We start from the raw sequence: 13,935 nt of genomic DNA, 5'->3' as shown, positions 1-13,935 counted from the left end.
GGACAGAGATCACTTAACAGAATGATTGCTGCAGGGTGTCCTTCCCCCTCTGTACCACGTCCTTCGTGAGGAGCTTGGGAACATAATGTTAGCTGCACTCTCTGCGCCCTATGTTCCTGCTTCTCCTGAACAGACTTCAGAAGCTGGTCCCAAGGCTGCTGGTCTCTCAGAACTGAGGCCAGATGCTGCCCTTGGACGTGCAGCGAGTCCTTACAGCTGCTACCCAGGGTGATGCTTAGTTTTTCCTGAAGGTTATGAGTTGAAGTGGTCGTGAATCTGACATGGGAGCTCAGTCATGTCAAATGGCTGCACAGAGGGCAGGGTGAGAGTCTAAGCTCACCTTAAAGCCTTCCCTGCTCTTTTGGTAGTGGCAAAAAGTGAAAGCAAAAGTGTATGGGAAAGTTTTGGCTTGCCTGATGCTGTTAGCTAATCCAGACAGGGTGGGGGGGATTGTATTTCATTGCAGGGGCTCAAGCTCAGGTGACCCTAGAGCTGGATTGTGGTGTGGCAGCGTTGCAGCATGGGGAGCATATACCAGTGGAGGAGCATGGTGCTGCTGTCATCTGTCAGGGATCTTCAGACATCCAGATGCTGTCTATCTCAAATACAGAAATTAAATTTCAAGGTAATGCTGGAAGCTTAGATTTGAGGAGCTGAATCTGGGCTTGTTTACCTCCCATTTGTGGGCAGAAGAGATGTTTGCAAGTTCATAGAATATAACTTGTGTCTCTACTTGGAAGCTTTAATTTTTACTATAGCACAATGAATGATCATCGTGGTCTTAAGCAGTTGTGCCTTATCAGTGAGGCAGGATGGCAGACCTGAACATAGCTGTTGAGATTAGTGTGTTTATGTGTTAAGATAGAAAAGGCAGTAAGTCACTTACTGCAGAAGTGACACTGTGTGCCTTTGCGCACACGTCCTAATTAGATGGGATTTGTTCTATATTTAAGGACACTGAAGATGAATCATTGGCATACATCGATAGACATTAATATACGATACAGGTCATAGCATGTATCATATATATGGTATACTATATGAATCTCAGTATACTCCAAGAAGCAGAATATCTTAGTACTGAAGCTGGCTGGTTGACACCTCTAATAGGCAACAGAGGTCCTGAGCAGCTGTGGCCTAAATACTTCTGTGGCCTTTCTTTTGGACATGCCAAATGAGTTGTACTATACAAAAGCTATTAGATGTTGCAAAGTCAAAGCTGCAAGGTCATGATTCCTGAGTTCTTTCTCTGTGCAAACAGAGATGGGAGAGGTGAAAAAGCAGTCCAGGCAGCAGAACAGATAGGGGGGAATTGGAGAGCAGGGGCAAACACTTGGAAGAGTGTTTAGTGGATCTGTGCAAGATTAAATCTTTCATTGCATCTCTACATACATGTTATGCATGCTTGCTCCAGGTGGCTGTTTTTACGTATCTTGTGGCAGATATTCTTACACGCTTACAAATGAGTCTTTTAAATCTGTTTATAAATGTATCTAAACACATCTATCACAATCAGTATTGTAATTCTGATCTATTCTGAAAAGTGTATTAAAGCACTCTGAATGCTGTTGTACAGGGCAAGTTTTCAGAGTCTTTAGCTTGGAAGGGAGGTAAGAGACCTATACAAATGAGAGATTTGTCTTCTAATATCAGGAAAAAAAAAGGCCCCAAAGTGACACAGCACTTTAAAAAAAAAAAAAAAAAATGTTGCATCAGTACATTCTGTGCATCAAATCACAGAAATAATAGTTTTGTTTGCCTTCATGAGACTTGGAGACTCTTGCATTTCTAACACTTACAGTTGCCACCTTTAAGTTAAATAAAAATACTAGTCATTTTCCTAAGTCCCTACAAACAGTTTGCTTACCAGAAATGACAGCAATTAGTTTCTTCTGACCTGGCTATTGGGATTGGCATCTAAATGTGGCTGGTTACAAAAATGAATGATCCAGTCAACTAATACTGAAGGCTACTGTATGTCCTGACTGTTTATTTCACTCTCAGCAAACTGTTGCAAGTTGCTGTTGTCCTTATGTAAACTAAGAGATCTTAATATCCCAGTAGTAGATAAAGCTAATTTCCTGAGTCCTGTTTTTTTTTTTGTCTGATAGCACAGTTGAGATGCAGCTGCTGACTTCTCACTGCTGGAAGGTATTTAGGGAAGATCAACAATTTGGCTGTCCAAACACTTCATATGTGATTTTAATTACCTTTGAGAATGTCTTGTCAGATGAAAAGCTATGTTTGTCTTGGTCTTAATTGGAGGGAAATGATTCAGTTCGTACCACAGCTGATACTCTATTGTGGCTGGTTCATGTGTCTTTATTTATTTGGAGTGGGGAGGGAGAGCAGGGAGTTGGAGTTTTGGAACAAGTTTTGGCTCTTTTGAACCACTGCAACAAACTGTCACGAGTGGTCATCTGAGAAATGTGAAGTTCATACAGTTTTCTTGAGAACTGGTATCTGGGAAGAGAAAAGGTGACCTTTTAGCAGTTGTGTCCCTGAAAGAGGCATGATGTGAACTCATCTTCAGCACAGTGCACCAACAACGCTGGCCAGGAAGGAGTGAATGAGTGTTTCCCAGCAGGCAGGAGAGCTTTAGTTGGAGCTCATATGTTTTTGTGCACCAAAACAAAACCCACAGAACTGTAGAGGGTGGTGTGGAAGTGTGTAGAAGAACACTTCTCCCTCTATCCTATTCCTAATTTAGATGCTTACAGCAGCAGCTGTTACTAATCTGCACATTAAAGTTACCATGTTTCTTAGAAAATTCCCTTTTGGGGGAAATGTACTGGTTTACTTGTAATTTGATAGGTGATTGATCTTTTTTAATTACAGAAAAAAAAATCTTTACCTTCTTTTACATTAAGTGGTGAAATACAAATTTTTAGTATCACTTTTGAATTACCTTTCCCAAGTACTCATGTTTCAGGTTTGTGAATTTCACAGGTCTGCCCTGAAGTCGGCTTTTGGAACCTAGCCAGATATTTGATTCTTAGATTGCTGTTTGAGAGATCTGCATTTCAACCCAGATGCCTGTGACCCACTAGAACTCTATTTAGACAATGTTACTCAACGATTTTCAAAACACTGGGATTCTTAGAGATGCAAGGAAGGTAGCAGAAGGAAAAAGTAACATGCAAACTTCGAAGTTCAACTGAATTCTAATTTTAAAATGAAATCAGACAATTCAGCAGAGTATTATTTCTTACAAAATTGTTTTATTTGTTTTCATTAAAAAAAAAGGTGAGCAATTCTAAAAAACAGTATTAGGATATTTACCCCATGTGCTCTTGTGGATCCAAATGTACAGTGGTACGTTTGAAGGTAGTATCTTTAAATAGAAACTTATTTAATGAATGAAATGGGACTGTGAAGCTTTGCATTGTTCTGATGAATTCAGACTACTCATTTCTACTTATTTTGTACTGTGAATTATTTCAGTAGATGTTCTTCTAGGGAGCACATGAAGTGTTTTAAAACTGGTAGGACTGTAGTTGGCTCTACCTCACCCTGAAGAGAAAGAGGGAAAAAAAAAAATCTGATCTACTGAATTTGAAACATATGGATTTCCAGACACAGGTTACAGTACACCAGGTTTATGTAAAGCTAAAGACACTTTTTTCAGAAGTAAAACTTCTGAGCTAGTCCTCTGGTAACTGAGATGGGTGTGTTTTTCAAGTTGCACAACCACAGTGTGCTTTTGTTTATCTTTACCTTTGCAATTTGATATACATGTGTCAATGTTAAGTAACTTCAGTTACATCTGCTTAAATAAAAAGTTCCTTCTAGGTGGTTGTTCTGTCATAAGGGGAGTCTGGAAAATGATGGAAAAAAACCAAATGGGATGTAGTAATTCATTTTAAGTTTCATTTGTTTTGTTTTTTTTTTCCAGCACACCATTTGAGTATACTCAGTCATATGCAGCACACAGATGCGCAAGTAAGGCAGTCTACCTAAATACAAACTTAATGGACTGTCTCACCAAGCATCTGATACTTTATACAGCTGAAAAAGGCTGCTTTTTGGAAGTGACTTTAATATTAGTTTTTAAGTACTTAGCTAGTTGTGATTTATGATATTATGTTCATATCTTGCTGAATTAGAGAACTGAATGATTGAATTGCCTGGATTGCACTGGATTTCTAGAAACCTATCAGTTCAGAAAGTAGTTACTGCTTTCTTTATAGTTAACACAACAATTTGCTCTACATTAGCCTTTGAATTAAAACCACTATGTGTATTCTTCAGTTGTCGTTAAAATTACAATAATACTTTAATGTGGTAGATGAAGAACTAGGAGACAGTTTATGGTATTTTTGCTTTTGTTCATGTATAGATCAAACTCTTGCACCAAAGCAGCATTTCTGTAAAGCTTCAGGAACATAATGTTGCCAGTTTCACTTACCAAGCGAAGAACTTGTTGATGTCAGCTGCTACTGAAGTAATGGCGTACAAAATGCTACAATATGCAACGCACTTCATAATCATTACTCTGTAGCAGATACAAAGGCAGCATTTGAAAGACTGCCATGACTGTGTAATGAAAGTGAAGGGTCTAACTTGCTGAAGAGAACACTGAGAAAAGTATAAGCAAAATTTCGTAGCTAAAGCAGCCCACTGTACTTCTACAGCACGAGGGGTGATGTACCAAACTGGTAGAAATGAAGCAACAAATGGCCAGGAACAATATTAGCACAATTCTGAGCAATCAGCAGCTGGTTAGTGCATCAGTCAACATGATCAGCAGGGCCAGCCTACAACCTTTCTTTTATAGCAGGTACTGGCCTACTGCACAGGTTAACCTACAACAGGTTTTTATAAGCAAGCAGTTAATGGTCTGTATAGTATCTAACAGCCAGATTGGCAAGGGAGGAGGAACTGGACTTAATGTCTGCAGCTTGCAACTCAGCAGTAGTTTGTAATGAAGACTTGATGCATGTTTGCAGTGTTATAGAGAACTTAAACCTGATTCTCGGTAGGACTTTGTTTTGGGAAGGTGCATGTTTCTCTCCTACTTTAGGTAAGGCAAATGCTTATTATTAAAGCCATCCTGTAAACAATGCATTGAGTTTGTGGATTGCATTTTTCAGCTATTAAATTATCTGAAACCAATGTGTTTTAAGTTCAACCAGGACCTGCAGCTGCTCAGTGAAACTGATTCTCAAGTTCACTTCAAAAAGGGCTTTAGAATACTCCTGCTAGTCTGAATTACCTGGACTGCGGATCCCTGAAACAGCTGCGTATCCCAAAATGAGTTAATTCACTAGTACTGCAAGCATGATTCTACTGAAACCTGCCCAGCTGTCAGCAAAAGCTTGAGCTAGAGGCTTGTCAAACAAAGTATGAATTCAGTGAGCTTGGAATTTTTCAGTACAGACTTAAATTTTACTATATATTTTTCCAAATGTGGTGATTCTACCATGTCACTTATTTTCTCTAGCAAAACCATGTAAGATCAGATGATGCGTTTAGAGTTTCTAGTGCAAAAGCAAGTAGGAGGACACACTTCCCCTGTTAAGAAGTTTGCAAAGTTTATGTTAAGCAGCTTCTGTGGAAGCAGAGTTACAGAATCATAGAATGGTTTGAGTGGGAAGAGAACTTAAAGATCATCTGGTTCCAACCCCTGTGCCATGGACAGGGACACCTTCCACCAGACCAGGTTGCTCAAAGCCCCGTCCAACCTGTCCTTGAACACTTCCAGGGATGGGGCATCCACCACCTCTCTAGGCCACCTGCTCCAGTGCCTCACCACCCTCATTGTAAAGAATTTCTTCATTAAATCTAACTTAAATATACTCTCTTTGGGTTTAAAACAGCTACCCCTCGTTCTGTCACTAACACTCCCTGATACAGAGTCCTTCACAATCTTTTCAGTAGGTCGTGTTTAGGTACTGGAAGGCTGCTATAAGGTCTTCCTGGAGCCTTCTCTTCTCCATACTGAACAGCCCCACCCATCAGCCTGTCCTCATAGGAGAGGTGCTCCAGCCCTCTGATAGTCTTTGTGGCCTCCTCTGGACTCGGTCCAGCAGGTCTGTGTCCCCCTTATGTTGGGGGCTTCAGAGCTGGATGCAGTGCTGCAGATGGGGTCTCACGAGAGCAGAGTAGAGGAGGAGAATCACCTCCCTTGACCTGCTGGCCATATTTCTTTTGATGCAGCCCAGGATGTGGTTGGCCTTCTGGGCCGCAAGCGCACATTGCTGGTTCATGTTGAGCTTATCCACCAGCACTCCCAGGTCCTTCTCCTCAGGGCTGCTCTCAATCCCTTGATCCCTGATGTAGTTTAGCCCCACTTGGGACCAATCTACGCGGTCTCTCACTTGCTCCCCCCACCCTCTGAGGGAACAAGGAGAGATAATATAAGAAAAAAGGTTCAAGGTTTGAGATAAGGACAGGGAGGGATCCTTAAAGTCACCATTCTGGGCAAAACAAACTCAACTTGGGGAAAACTATTAATTTATTACTAAAACTAGCAAGGTAATGAGACAGAGAACAAGATAACCTTCCCCTACCGCTCCCTCTTCCTGGGCTTAACATTATCTCTACCTCCTTCCCTCCCCGAGCAGCATGGGGGGGAAACAGGGAATGGGGGTTAGGGTCAGTCCATCGTATGTCACTTTACACCGCTCCTTCCTCCTCGGGGGAAGAACTCCTCACATTCCTCCCCTGCTCCAGCGTGGAGTCTCTCCCATGAGCTGCAGTCCTTCATGAACTGCTCCAGCATGGGTCGTTTTTCCACAGAGTGCAGTCCCTCCGGCACGGCTGCCCCAGCACGGCCCTCCACAGGCCACAGCCTCCTTCAGGCATCCGCCTGCCCTGATGTGGGGTCCTCCCCGGGCTGCAGGGGGATCTCTGCTCCTCCGTGGGGCTCCATGGGCTGCAGGGGCACAGCCGGCCTCACCATGGGCTGCACCGCGGGCTGCAGGGGAATCTCTGCCGGGAGCAGCGTTACTGCTGTCCCTCCTTCTGCACTGACCTTGGTGTCTGCAGCCGCTCCTCTCACTAGAAATTCTTCACAACCGGCTCAGGCAGACGCCTCTCAGGATCTCTTCACATCTCCTCTCCTCTCCACTTCTTGCAGCCGGGCCGGGCCGGGCCGAGTCAGGCCCAGTCAGCCACCCGGCGGGAGGCCAGAGGGTGAGGCCTACAAGGCTCGCACCTCCCACTCTCTGCCCCCACTTCAGCTTCTTCATGTCTCTTCTTTGTTTTTTCTGTTTTTCTTTTCTTAAATATGTTATCGCAAAGGTGTTATCAGGGAACATTCTGTTACCAACTGGCTCGGCCCTGGCCAGCAGCAGGTCCACGCTAGGCCCAGCTGAGTCCACTGGACAAAGGGGAAACTTCCAGCAGCTTCTCACAGAAGCTGCCACCGTAGCCCGCCTCACTAAACAAAACCAACACAATCCACCAGCCTGTGTTTGTACTGGGAATTGCCCTGACCTGCGTACAGAACCTTGCACTTGGCTTTGTTGAACTTCATGAGGTTCGCATGGGCCCACTTTTTGAGCTTGTCCAGGTCGCTCTGGATGGCATTCTGTCCCTCAGGTGTGTCGACTGCACCACTGGAGTCATCTGCTAATTTGCTGTCATTAGTATAAATACAGCAATTGAAGCTCATAAATGATACTTGTCTTGATAATTCTTCTCTAATTAGAATAAATTCGGGTGTCATGTCCAAACTTGAACATCTGTTGTTGTATATAGCCAGCAAATTCAGCTCCCCCTTCAGTTACAACTGATGCTGGAAGACTCACTGAAGATTCAGGGCTGTGGTTCAAGGTTGCTGTGGCTGTGCTTCTGGCAGACCCTCTTCTGTGAAGCACTTGAAATGTGTCTCCAAGGTGCAGATTTATACTAGGGAGGTTCCATCATGGCTAACTGCTCAGTTTATTTTTATCTTTTTTGTCTTCTGCACATTATTATCTAAGATTCAGAAGCTGAATCATGCTTTAATCTCACTTATTTGTATGTGGATTATTTTTACATTACAAAATAGGAAAGCTTAATATGTGATTAGAGCTCTTAAGAAATCAGAAAGTTCAGTGTCTGCCTGACCTGTGAGGAAAACTGGATTTGTTTTTAGCATGACACATGAAGATTTAACTTAACTAGTGCTTAACACTACAACATAGGAAAATTACTTGCATGCAGCTATAGATTACCAGTCTTTGACTTTGGTCAAAAATTTTGGCAAATTTTGAGTCAGTGTTCCTTATTTGTCTGGGAGGCTAAGAGGAGTGTATTATGTGAAGCACATGCTATATTCAAAGCTGTTTCTAGTTCAAAACTTAACACTTTTGAAAAAATATGTTTTTCCATATTTCTGTCTGGTTTCTTTTAAAACCAAGAGTAAAACAGAGCGTGCTAACTTTGTAAGCGGGAGATGAGGTCAGTCTAGAGAGACGTTTTCTGAAAATACAGGACTTTCAGTGGTGCTGTACTCTACTTGGAAATGGTTAGATGATTGTGCCTGTAGTGGTCATAGCACTTTCCTCTTCAGGTTAAAATTCAAACTTTTGTGTTTTTAGCTGCTGCTCTCTAAACCCCTCTGTTTGGTGGTTCTTTCTGTAGAAATTTGGTGGATTGGAAAGCAGTGATCTGTTCTTGTTTTCCTGCTGGAGTGTGTGTGTGGGCAAGTTCATGGTGGATATTTGAGAGAGTAATCATTTCTAAATCTAAGCTTTTTTTTTTTTTTTTTTTTTTTTTTGCTTCTAGTCAGACATTTAGTTTCACACCTGAATGAGAACTGTTGTAAAAGAACTGATTGGTACACCAAGGCATTAACTCCACCCTGGTGGAGTGACAGTTTAAGGCAAGGTGAAATTTAATGCTGAAAATTCAGGATAAGGCTAGTAATGAGAATATGAATATTTATTTTATATATGGATGTTCATATATAGCCAAAATGGATCTGAAAAGTTCCCGTTAATCTTAGTGTACTAGGATGAGATGTAGGAGGTGCTTGATTCAGAATTTCACTCTGGACAACATTGACATTACTGTTTTGCAAGAGCATACTGTTTTTTCCTGATGTTTAGCAATGTCAGTAAGACTTTTCTTTTCCCCGTTCTCTGAATCAAGGATCGCAATCCACACGTGTGGACAGCAGTGGGTATTTGGATGTTGCTTGTCTGTGTGTGGCTTCTGTACTTATGGCTACAAGCCGTGTCCTTGTCACGCAGCGTTGTTACTGAGTGGGGCGAGACTTGCAGGAGGTGAGAGCTGAGACTCCAGAAGAAAGGTAGTCAAGCAAATGTGTGTTGCCTAAATGACTGTCAATAGAGTTCTCTGAAAAATTATCCTTTCATTAAGAAAGGATCAGGCCAGAAGATACAAGAAGAGCTTTTTTTAGGCATTTGGTCTAGGCCATTTCTCCTTCAGGTTTCTAAGGAAAAATAACTCCAGTATACAGCATGTTCTGCTCACCTAAGTGTATTTTCCAATGCAAGCTCATCTGGAAGCATGCTTTGCATTGCATCTCTGCTGTGGGATTTAAGAACATGACTGAAGCTATGCCTGAATGTTTTTTTGGCCACTTTGTCTCTGTTTTCATATGCTAATGCGCTGTTAGCTAGAATAGCTCTCATGTATATATTAACACATTTTATTTTACAATCTTGCATGCTGTTGAGGTTAGATTAATAGCCCTACAGTTCTTTCTTCCCGCTCTCCATAAATACTTCTGCTTTTGGGTACTTCCGCTAATGCTGCCAGTAGCTGACCACCCTTGTGCTCTAATGCGACATTTCCTGTACATGTTACTCTTATTTTTTCCTGTTCCAGGGATCTCAGCAAGTGGGACTCAGCAAACACCACATTTCCTGTGTGTTTGCAGACCTATAGCTGAGAAATTCTATTCATCAGTACTTTTCAGTTTCCTTTGCTCGTGTTGATCTTTCCCGATAACTGTTGGAAGAAATTACTTAACATGCAGCACTGGGCCCTAGAGCTGTGTGTGGCCCCTCACGTAGACTTTTGCAACTTCAACACTGAGAAATGTGACGCATACTCCAGTTTGAAGATCCTCAACTCTGTAGGAATAGCTGTCCTGGTTTCAGCGTTTTTGTTTTCCTAGCCTATGTCTAGAAAGTCTCTGCAGTCTGTCAATTTCCGGAAGAATATCGCTAAGTTTAAATGTTCTGTGTTTTACAGTATGCTCCTGGTACTATACTAGCAGGCTTCTTAACATTCTTTGCTCTTTTTCAGGTTTTCTGTGTCAGTATAGGTAAGTTTTGCAAGAGTATATACTAGTACTCCATGACCCTTAGTTTAGGTTTTTTGCAATTCTTCAGTTTCATGGGCTAAACATAGCTGCTTATTCCATGGAATTAAGTGACTTTTCATAAAAAGGTTGGTGATAAAATTAAGTAGAGGGATTACTCTGGATGAGAGCTTTTTCCTCTAAAACATAAGAGCTCTCTTGTTTTACTTTGTTTAAGGCTTAATGAGGATTTTAAGAAAATAAAACCTGAAGAAGCTACCTTATACAAAGTTACTTACAGAAATGTTATCGAGTGTTCACTATAACTCAATTTTTCTTCAGGTAGACTTGATACTCAGATCAAATTGCTACTCCATATAGCTTAAAATACCAAATAAACTCAACGTGGGTCTGTCATAATAGTAATTTTTTCATGTTTTAGCCAAGAATGTCAATACTTGCTATAAAGATATTGTCTCTGTAATATTGTCAGACTTGCTCTTGGATGTTGAAAGTGGAGTGTGGCCTGTCAAACCCCTTTCTTTTTGGAAGGATCACCGTGACAATCTTAAATCAGAGATTCCTCCACAGGGAGAAGAATTTGCAAGCTGCCTTCATGCAGAAGCTAAAAGCTATGTGCCTTTTTGAGGGGTCAGTTGGTAAGACCCAAGCCTGGCATGGGTACATGGGCCTGTCCGATCAGAGGGCTCGGGAGCCAGGCTGTTGTGCAGGCCGGTGTTTTCTGTACATCACAAGTTCCTCTCAGGCTCGTTGGCAGGGTGATCATGCACATAGTCACTGGGCTGTCTGACCTTAGCCGTCAGCTCTCTTAAAGTAAAAAGGAGGTGGTAGTCTCTGTTTGTCTTACTCTTTATCCTCAGTGCGGAGCTCTTTTAAGAGGCATCATTTGTCGTAGTTTTAGTATGGCATTCAGGTCCTGGATTTGAGGCAGGACCAGAGGCAGTAGGCACAAATGGAAACACAGGAGGGTCTCTCTGAACACTGGGAGACACTTCTTCACTGTGAGGGTGACTGTGCACAGGGACAGGTTGCCCAGAGTGGTGGTGGAGGCTCCGATCTTCTAAAGCTGTCTGGATACAGTCCTGGGCACGCGGCTCCAGGTGGCCGTGCTTGCGACGGGGTCGGACCAGATGGCCTCCAGAGGTCCATTCCCATCTCGGCTACTCTGTGGTTCTGTGGCCTCTGACCACAAGGGCTGTAGGCATTTCTCTGGTTCTTTGAAGCACTTACATGAAAGGCAGCTGATGATAAGCATTCCAGTTTGATATACTCGACTGTGGTTAGGCTCAGGTAGGCTGTGAGTTCTTAGATGAATGAGCTTGTGGGTTATTTATCTCTGAGGTAGAGGGGTGAGGCTAGAGATTAGCAGACTGTTTTAATCTCTGGAATCTTTTGCAAATTAGAATGATTCATTAACTCCATAGCTGTAGCATAGCCATTTAAGCTCAAGGCCCTAATTTTTCATTTATCTTGTTGCTTAATGATACCTGCTTGCTTGTTCTAGAGCTAAATTCAAAGAGGAGACTTCTGCTCATTAGATATCTGTTCTACAGTGCTGCTTTTAGCAAGAGTAGAAGTATCCATGGAAATTGTTCAGCCAGTTGTCAGGATACTGGCAGCTTATTTACTGAACATCCTCTTCTACTTTGTGAAGATGTTGATGAAATAATTTAACACACCTAGGGAAAATGCAAGATACAGAACAGACTCTCTTCCACAGCAACGACGCTACCTGTACCTTTCCACTGTAGCTGTAGGCTACACCGCTGATGTTGGTGACTCAGAAGCCTGCAAATGATCATACAGAGATTGATTACACTGTCATTGTTCTGAGACAAAAGCAAGATTGAGTTTGTGGTTTCTGTTGTGTGTGGAAGTAACAGCCTGTGGAAATAGCAGCCTTAAAAATGTATGCTGCAGCAGCAGTCTGCCTGTCAGGTGCTTGTCTGTCATTCACAGCAGATATTTCTAGAGGAAGCGTGAATAGCAACCCTGATTTTAGTAACAGTTGATTTTTTTTTGACATTATTTGCTGTGGATTTCCTGTTCTTTCTGGTGGTAAAGCAAGGTCAATTTGTGCTTCAAGCATACCATTGAAAGCCCCTCTTCTAGCAAATTAAACCTGTGGTGCTGTGCTCAGTGGCAGATGTTGTCTGTGGTAGGTTAATATCTTCTTTTCTCGTTTCCACTTTCTCCTTTCTGCTCTAAATGGATTATGGGAGGCTGACAGCAGACGTGGCAATGGGCAGTGCTGTAACTGGCCATAGCATGGCGTACTCTTTCCCTCCCCACAGCAGCACAGGGGCACCATTTAAGTTCCCAGTGGAACACCATGGGCTCTAGAGGAGCAGAAGGTATATGGGAGTGTGCAAGCATGGTAGCTGGAGAATAGAAACAAGGGATTTAGGTGTGTGAGGCAATTAATGGGACATAACACCCCATACTGCAGTAAACCAGTACTAACAAGCTTTGTAAAGATGACCTGAAAGCTTTGTCTGGATGTTTTCTGATCACCCACCTGCTTACCTGTGTGTGTGACCAAGCACAGCTGGCAGCTACTCGCACTGACTGGCTGTAGTGCTGGTGGTGGCATCCAGGCAAAGTCCAGCAGCCCCTCTGTTGGTGGTGGTGTCTTGATCCCAGCTGTTAAGACCACCTAAAGATTTTGTTCCTGCAAGTTAATCGCTGGTTGTAGACGCACCAAGCAGGACAGAGATGCAGTTCCAGACCAGGACCATGCGACCAGTTCCATTATTTTCTGCAGTTTCTTCAGTGCCAAGTCTGTATTTGTGCGTAGCTCTTGGTTGGATTTCTTGACAACAGGTGTCAGGTGAAGAAAGATTGCATTTGTTGGGTATTGGATTGCAGTTAACTGTGATTGTCATATCCTGCTAGTCCTCTCCCCTCTGCTGTAGAGTTCTGTGGTGTGGGAGTCTCTGTGGAAATGGGATTAGATGTGGCTGTCTGGCACCACTTTCTCTTGGAAGGGTTGTGCAACTTTGGGTAAAGGCACTTGAATACATTGTTGGAAGTTCTTGTTCAAAGCTTCTGGCACAGATTAATTTCTCTACAGAAATGCTAGAAGTTCTGTTTCTGTGCTGGTAAATCTGTTTTGACTGGTCGAGGAGAAGGAAGCAATGACAATATAATTGTAGAACAACAGGTTAGAAGGAGCCTCAGGGGGTTATGTAGTCTAGCCTGCTGCTCGAAGCAGGATCACTTTCTTTATGAATGTATTTATAAACTCCTTTTGCTTAACATCCTTTTCACCCTTTCTCCTACTTGCTTAATCTCCAGGCAAGCACGTATTTGGCAGTAGGAGGCCCAGATGAGCACACAAAGTGAGGTGAAGAATGAACGCATACAGATGGTGACTGTATTAATTACACAGAAATCTGTTGCAAAAAAAATTAATCTTCAGCGAGCAGTCTTACCTGCCTTCTCATAAGAGTCTGTCCACATGAACCTCAAAATGTTTCCATGGTCTAAAGAGTGTGTCAAGATTATTTAAATTCTCCAGCTTGCAAGAAGAATGATGCTAGAATGTAACTGCTAAATACTGTTTGTCTTGTTATTGATGTGAATTTGTTTGAAAAGTCTGGTCTGTTATGGAGGGAACAGTGTCAAAGGTAGTAAGCAGAGTGTCCTTAAGCTTTTTTTTTTGACGCAGGAGAAATGTCACCTTTGTCACCAGTTGGCAGTCTTCCATTTTA

General features: G+C 42.5%; 1 protein-coding gene across 3 annotated transcripts in view; it reads left to right on the top strand.

Annotated features, from left to right (window-relative positions):
- NADK2 (NAD kinase 2, mitochondrial) overlaps positions 1-13,935 on the top strand; it is a 30,389-nt gene that overhangs the window by 2,552 nt on the left and 13,902 nt on the right. The window contains exon 1 of one of the 3 annotated variants that reach the window (XM_086770720.1): positions 256-625. The exons of 1 other annotated variant lie outside the window; for it this stretch is intronic. In XM_086770720.1, coding sequence (XP_086626846.1) covers positions 521-625 — 105 coding nt within the window. In that variant the 5' untranslated portion in view covers positions 256-520. Of the gene's footprint in view, positions 1-255; positions 626-13,935 lie in introns of those variants that run through there. One more of the 3 variants, XM_086770721.1, reaches the window with a different exon arrangement.

Source organism: Chlamydotis macqueenii, chromosome Z (assembly GCF_036417535.1).
Source record: "Chlamydotis macqueenii isolate bChlMac1 chromosome Z, bChlMac1.mat, whole genome shotgun sequence".
Taxonomy (NCBI): domain Eukaryota; kingdom Metazoa; phylum Chordata; class Aves; order Otidiformes; family Otididae; genus Chlamydotis; species Chlamydotis macqueenii.
The sequence above is the reverse complement of the archived record's forward strand: the minus strand, read 5'-3'. Positions and strand labels throughout refer to the sequence as shown.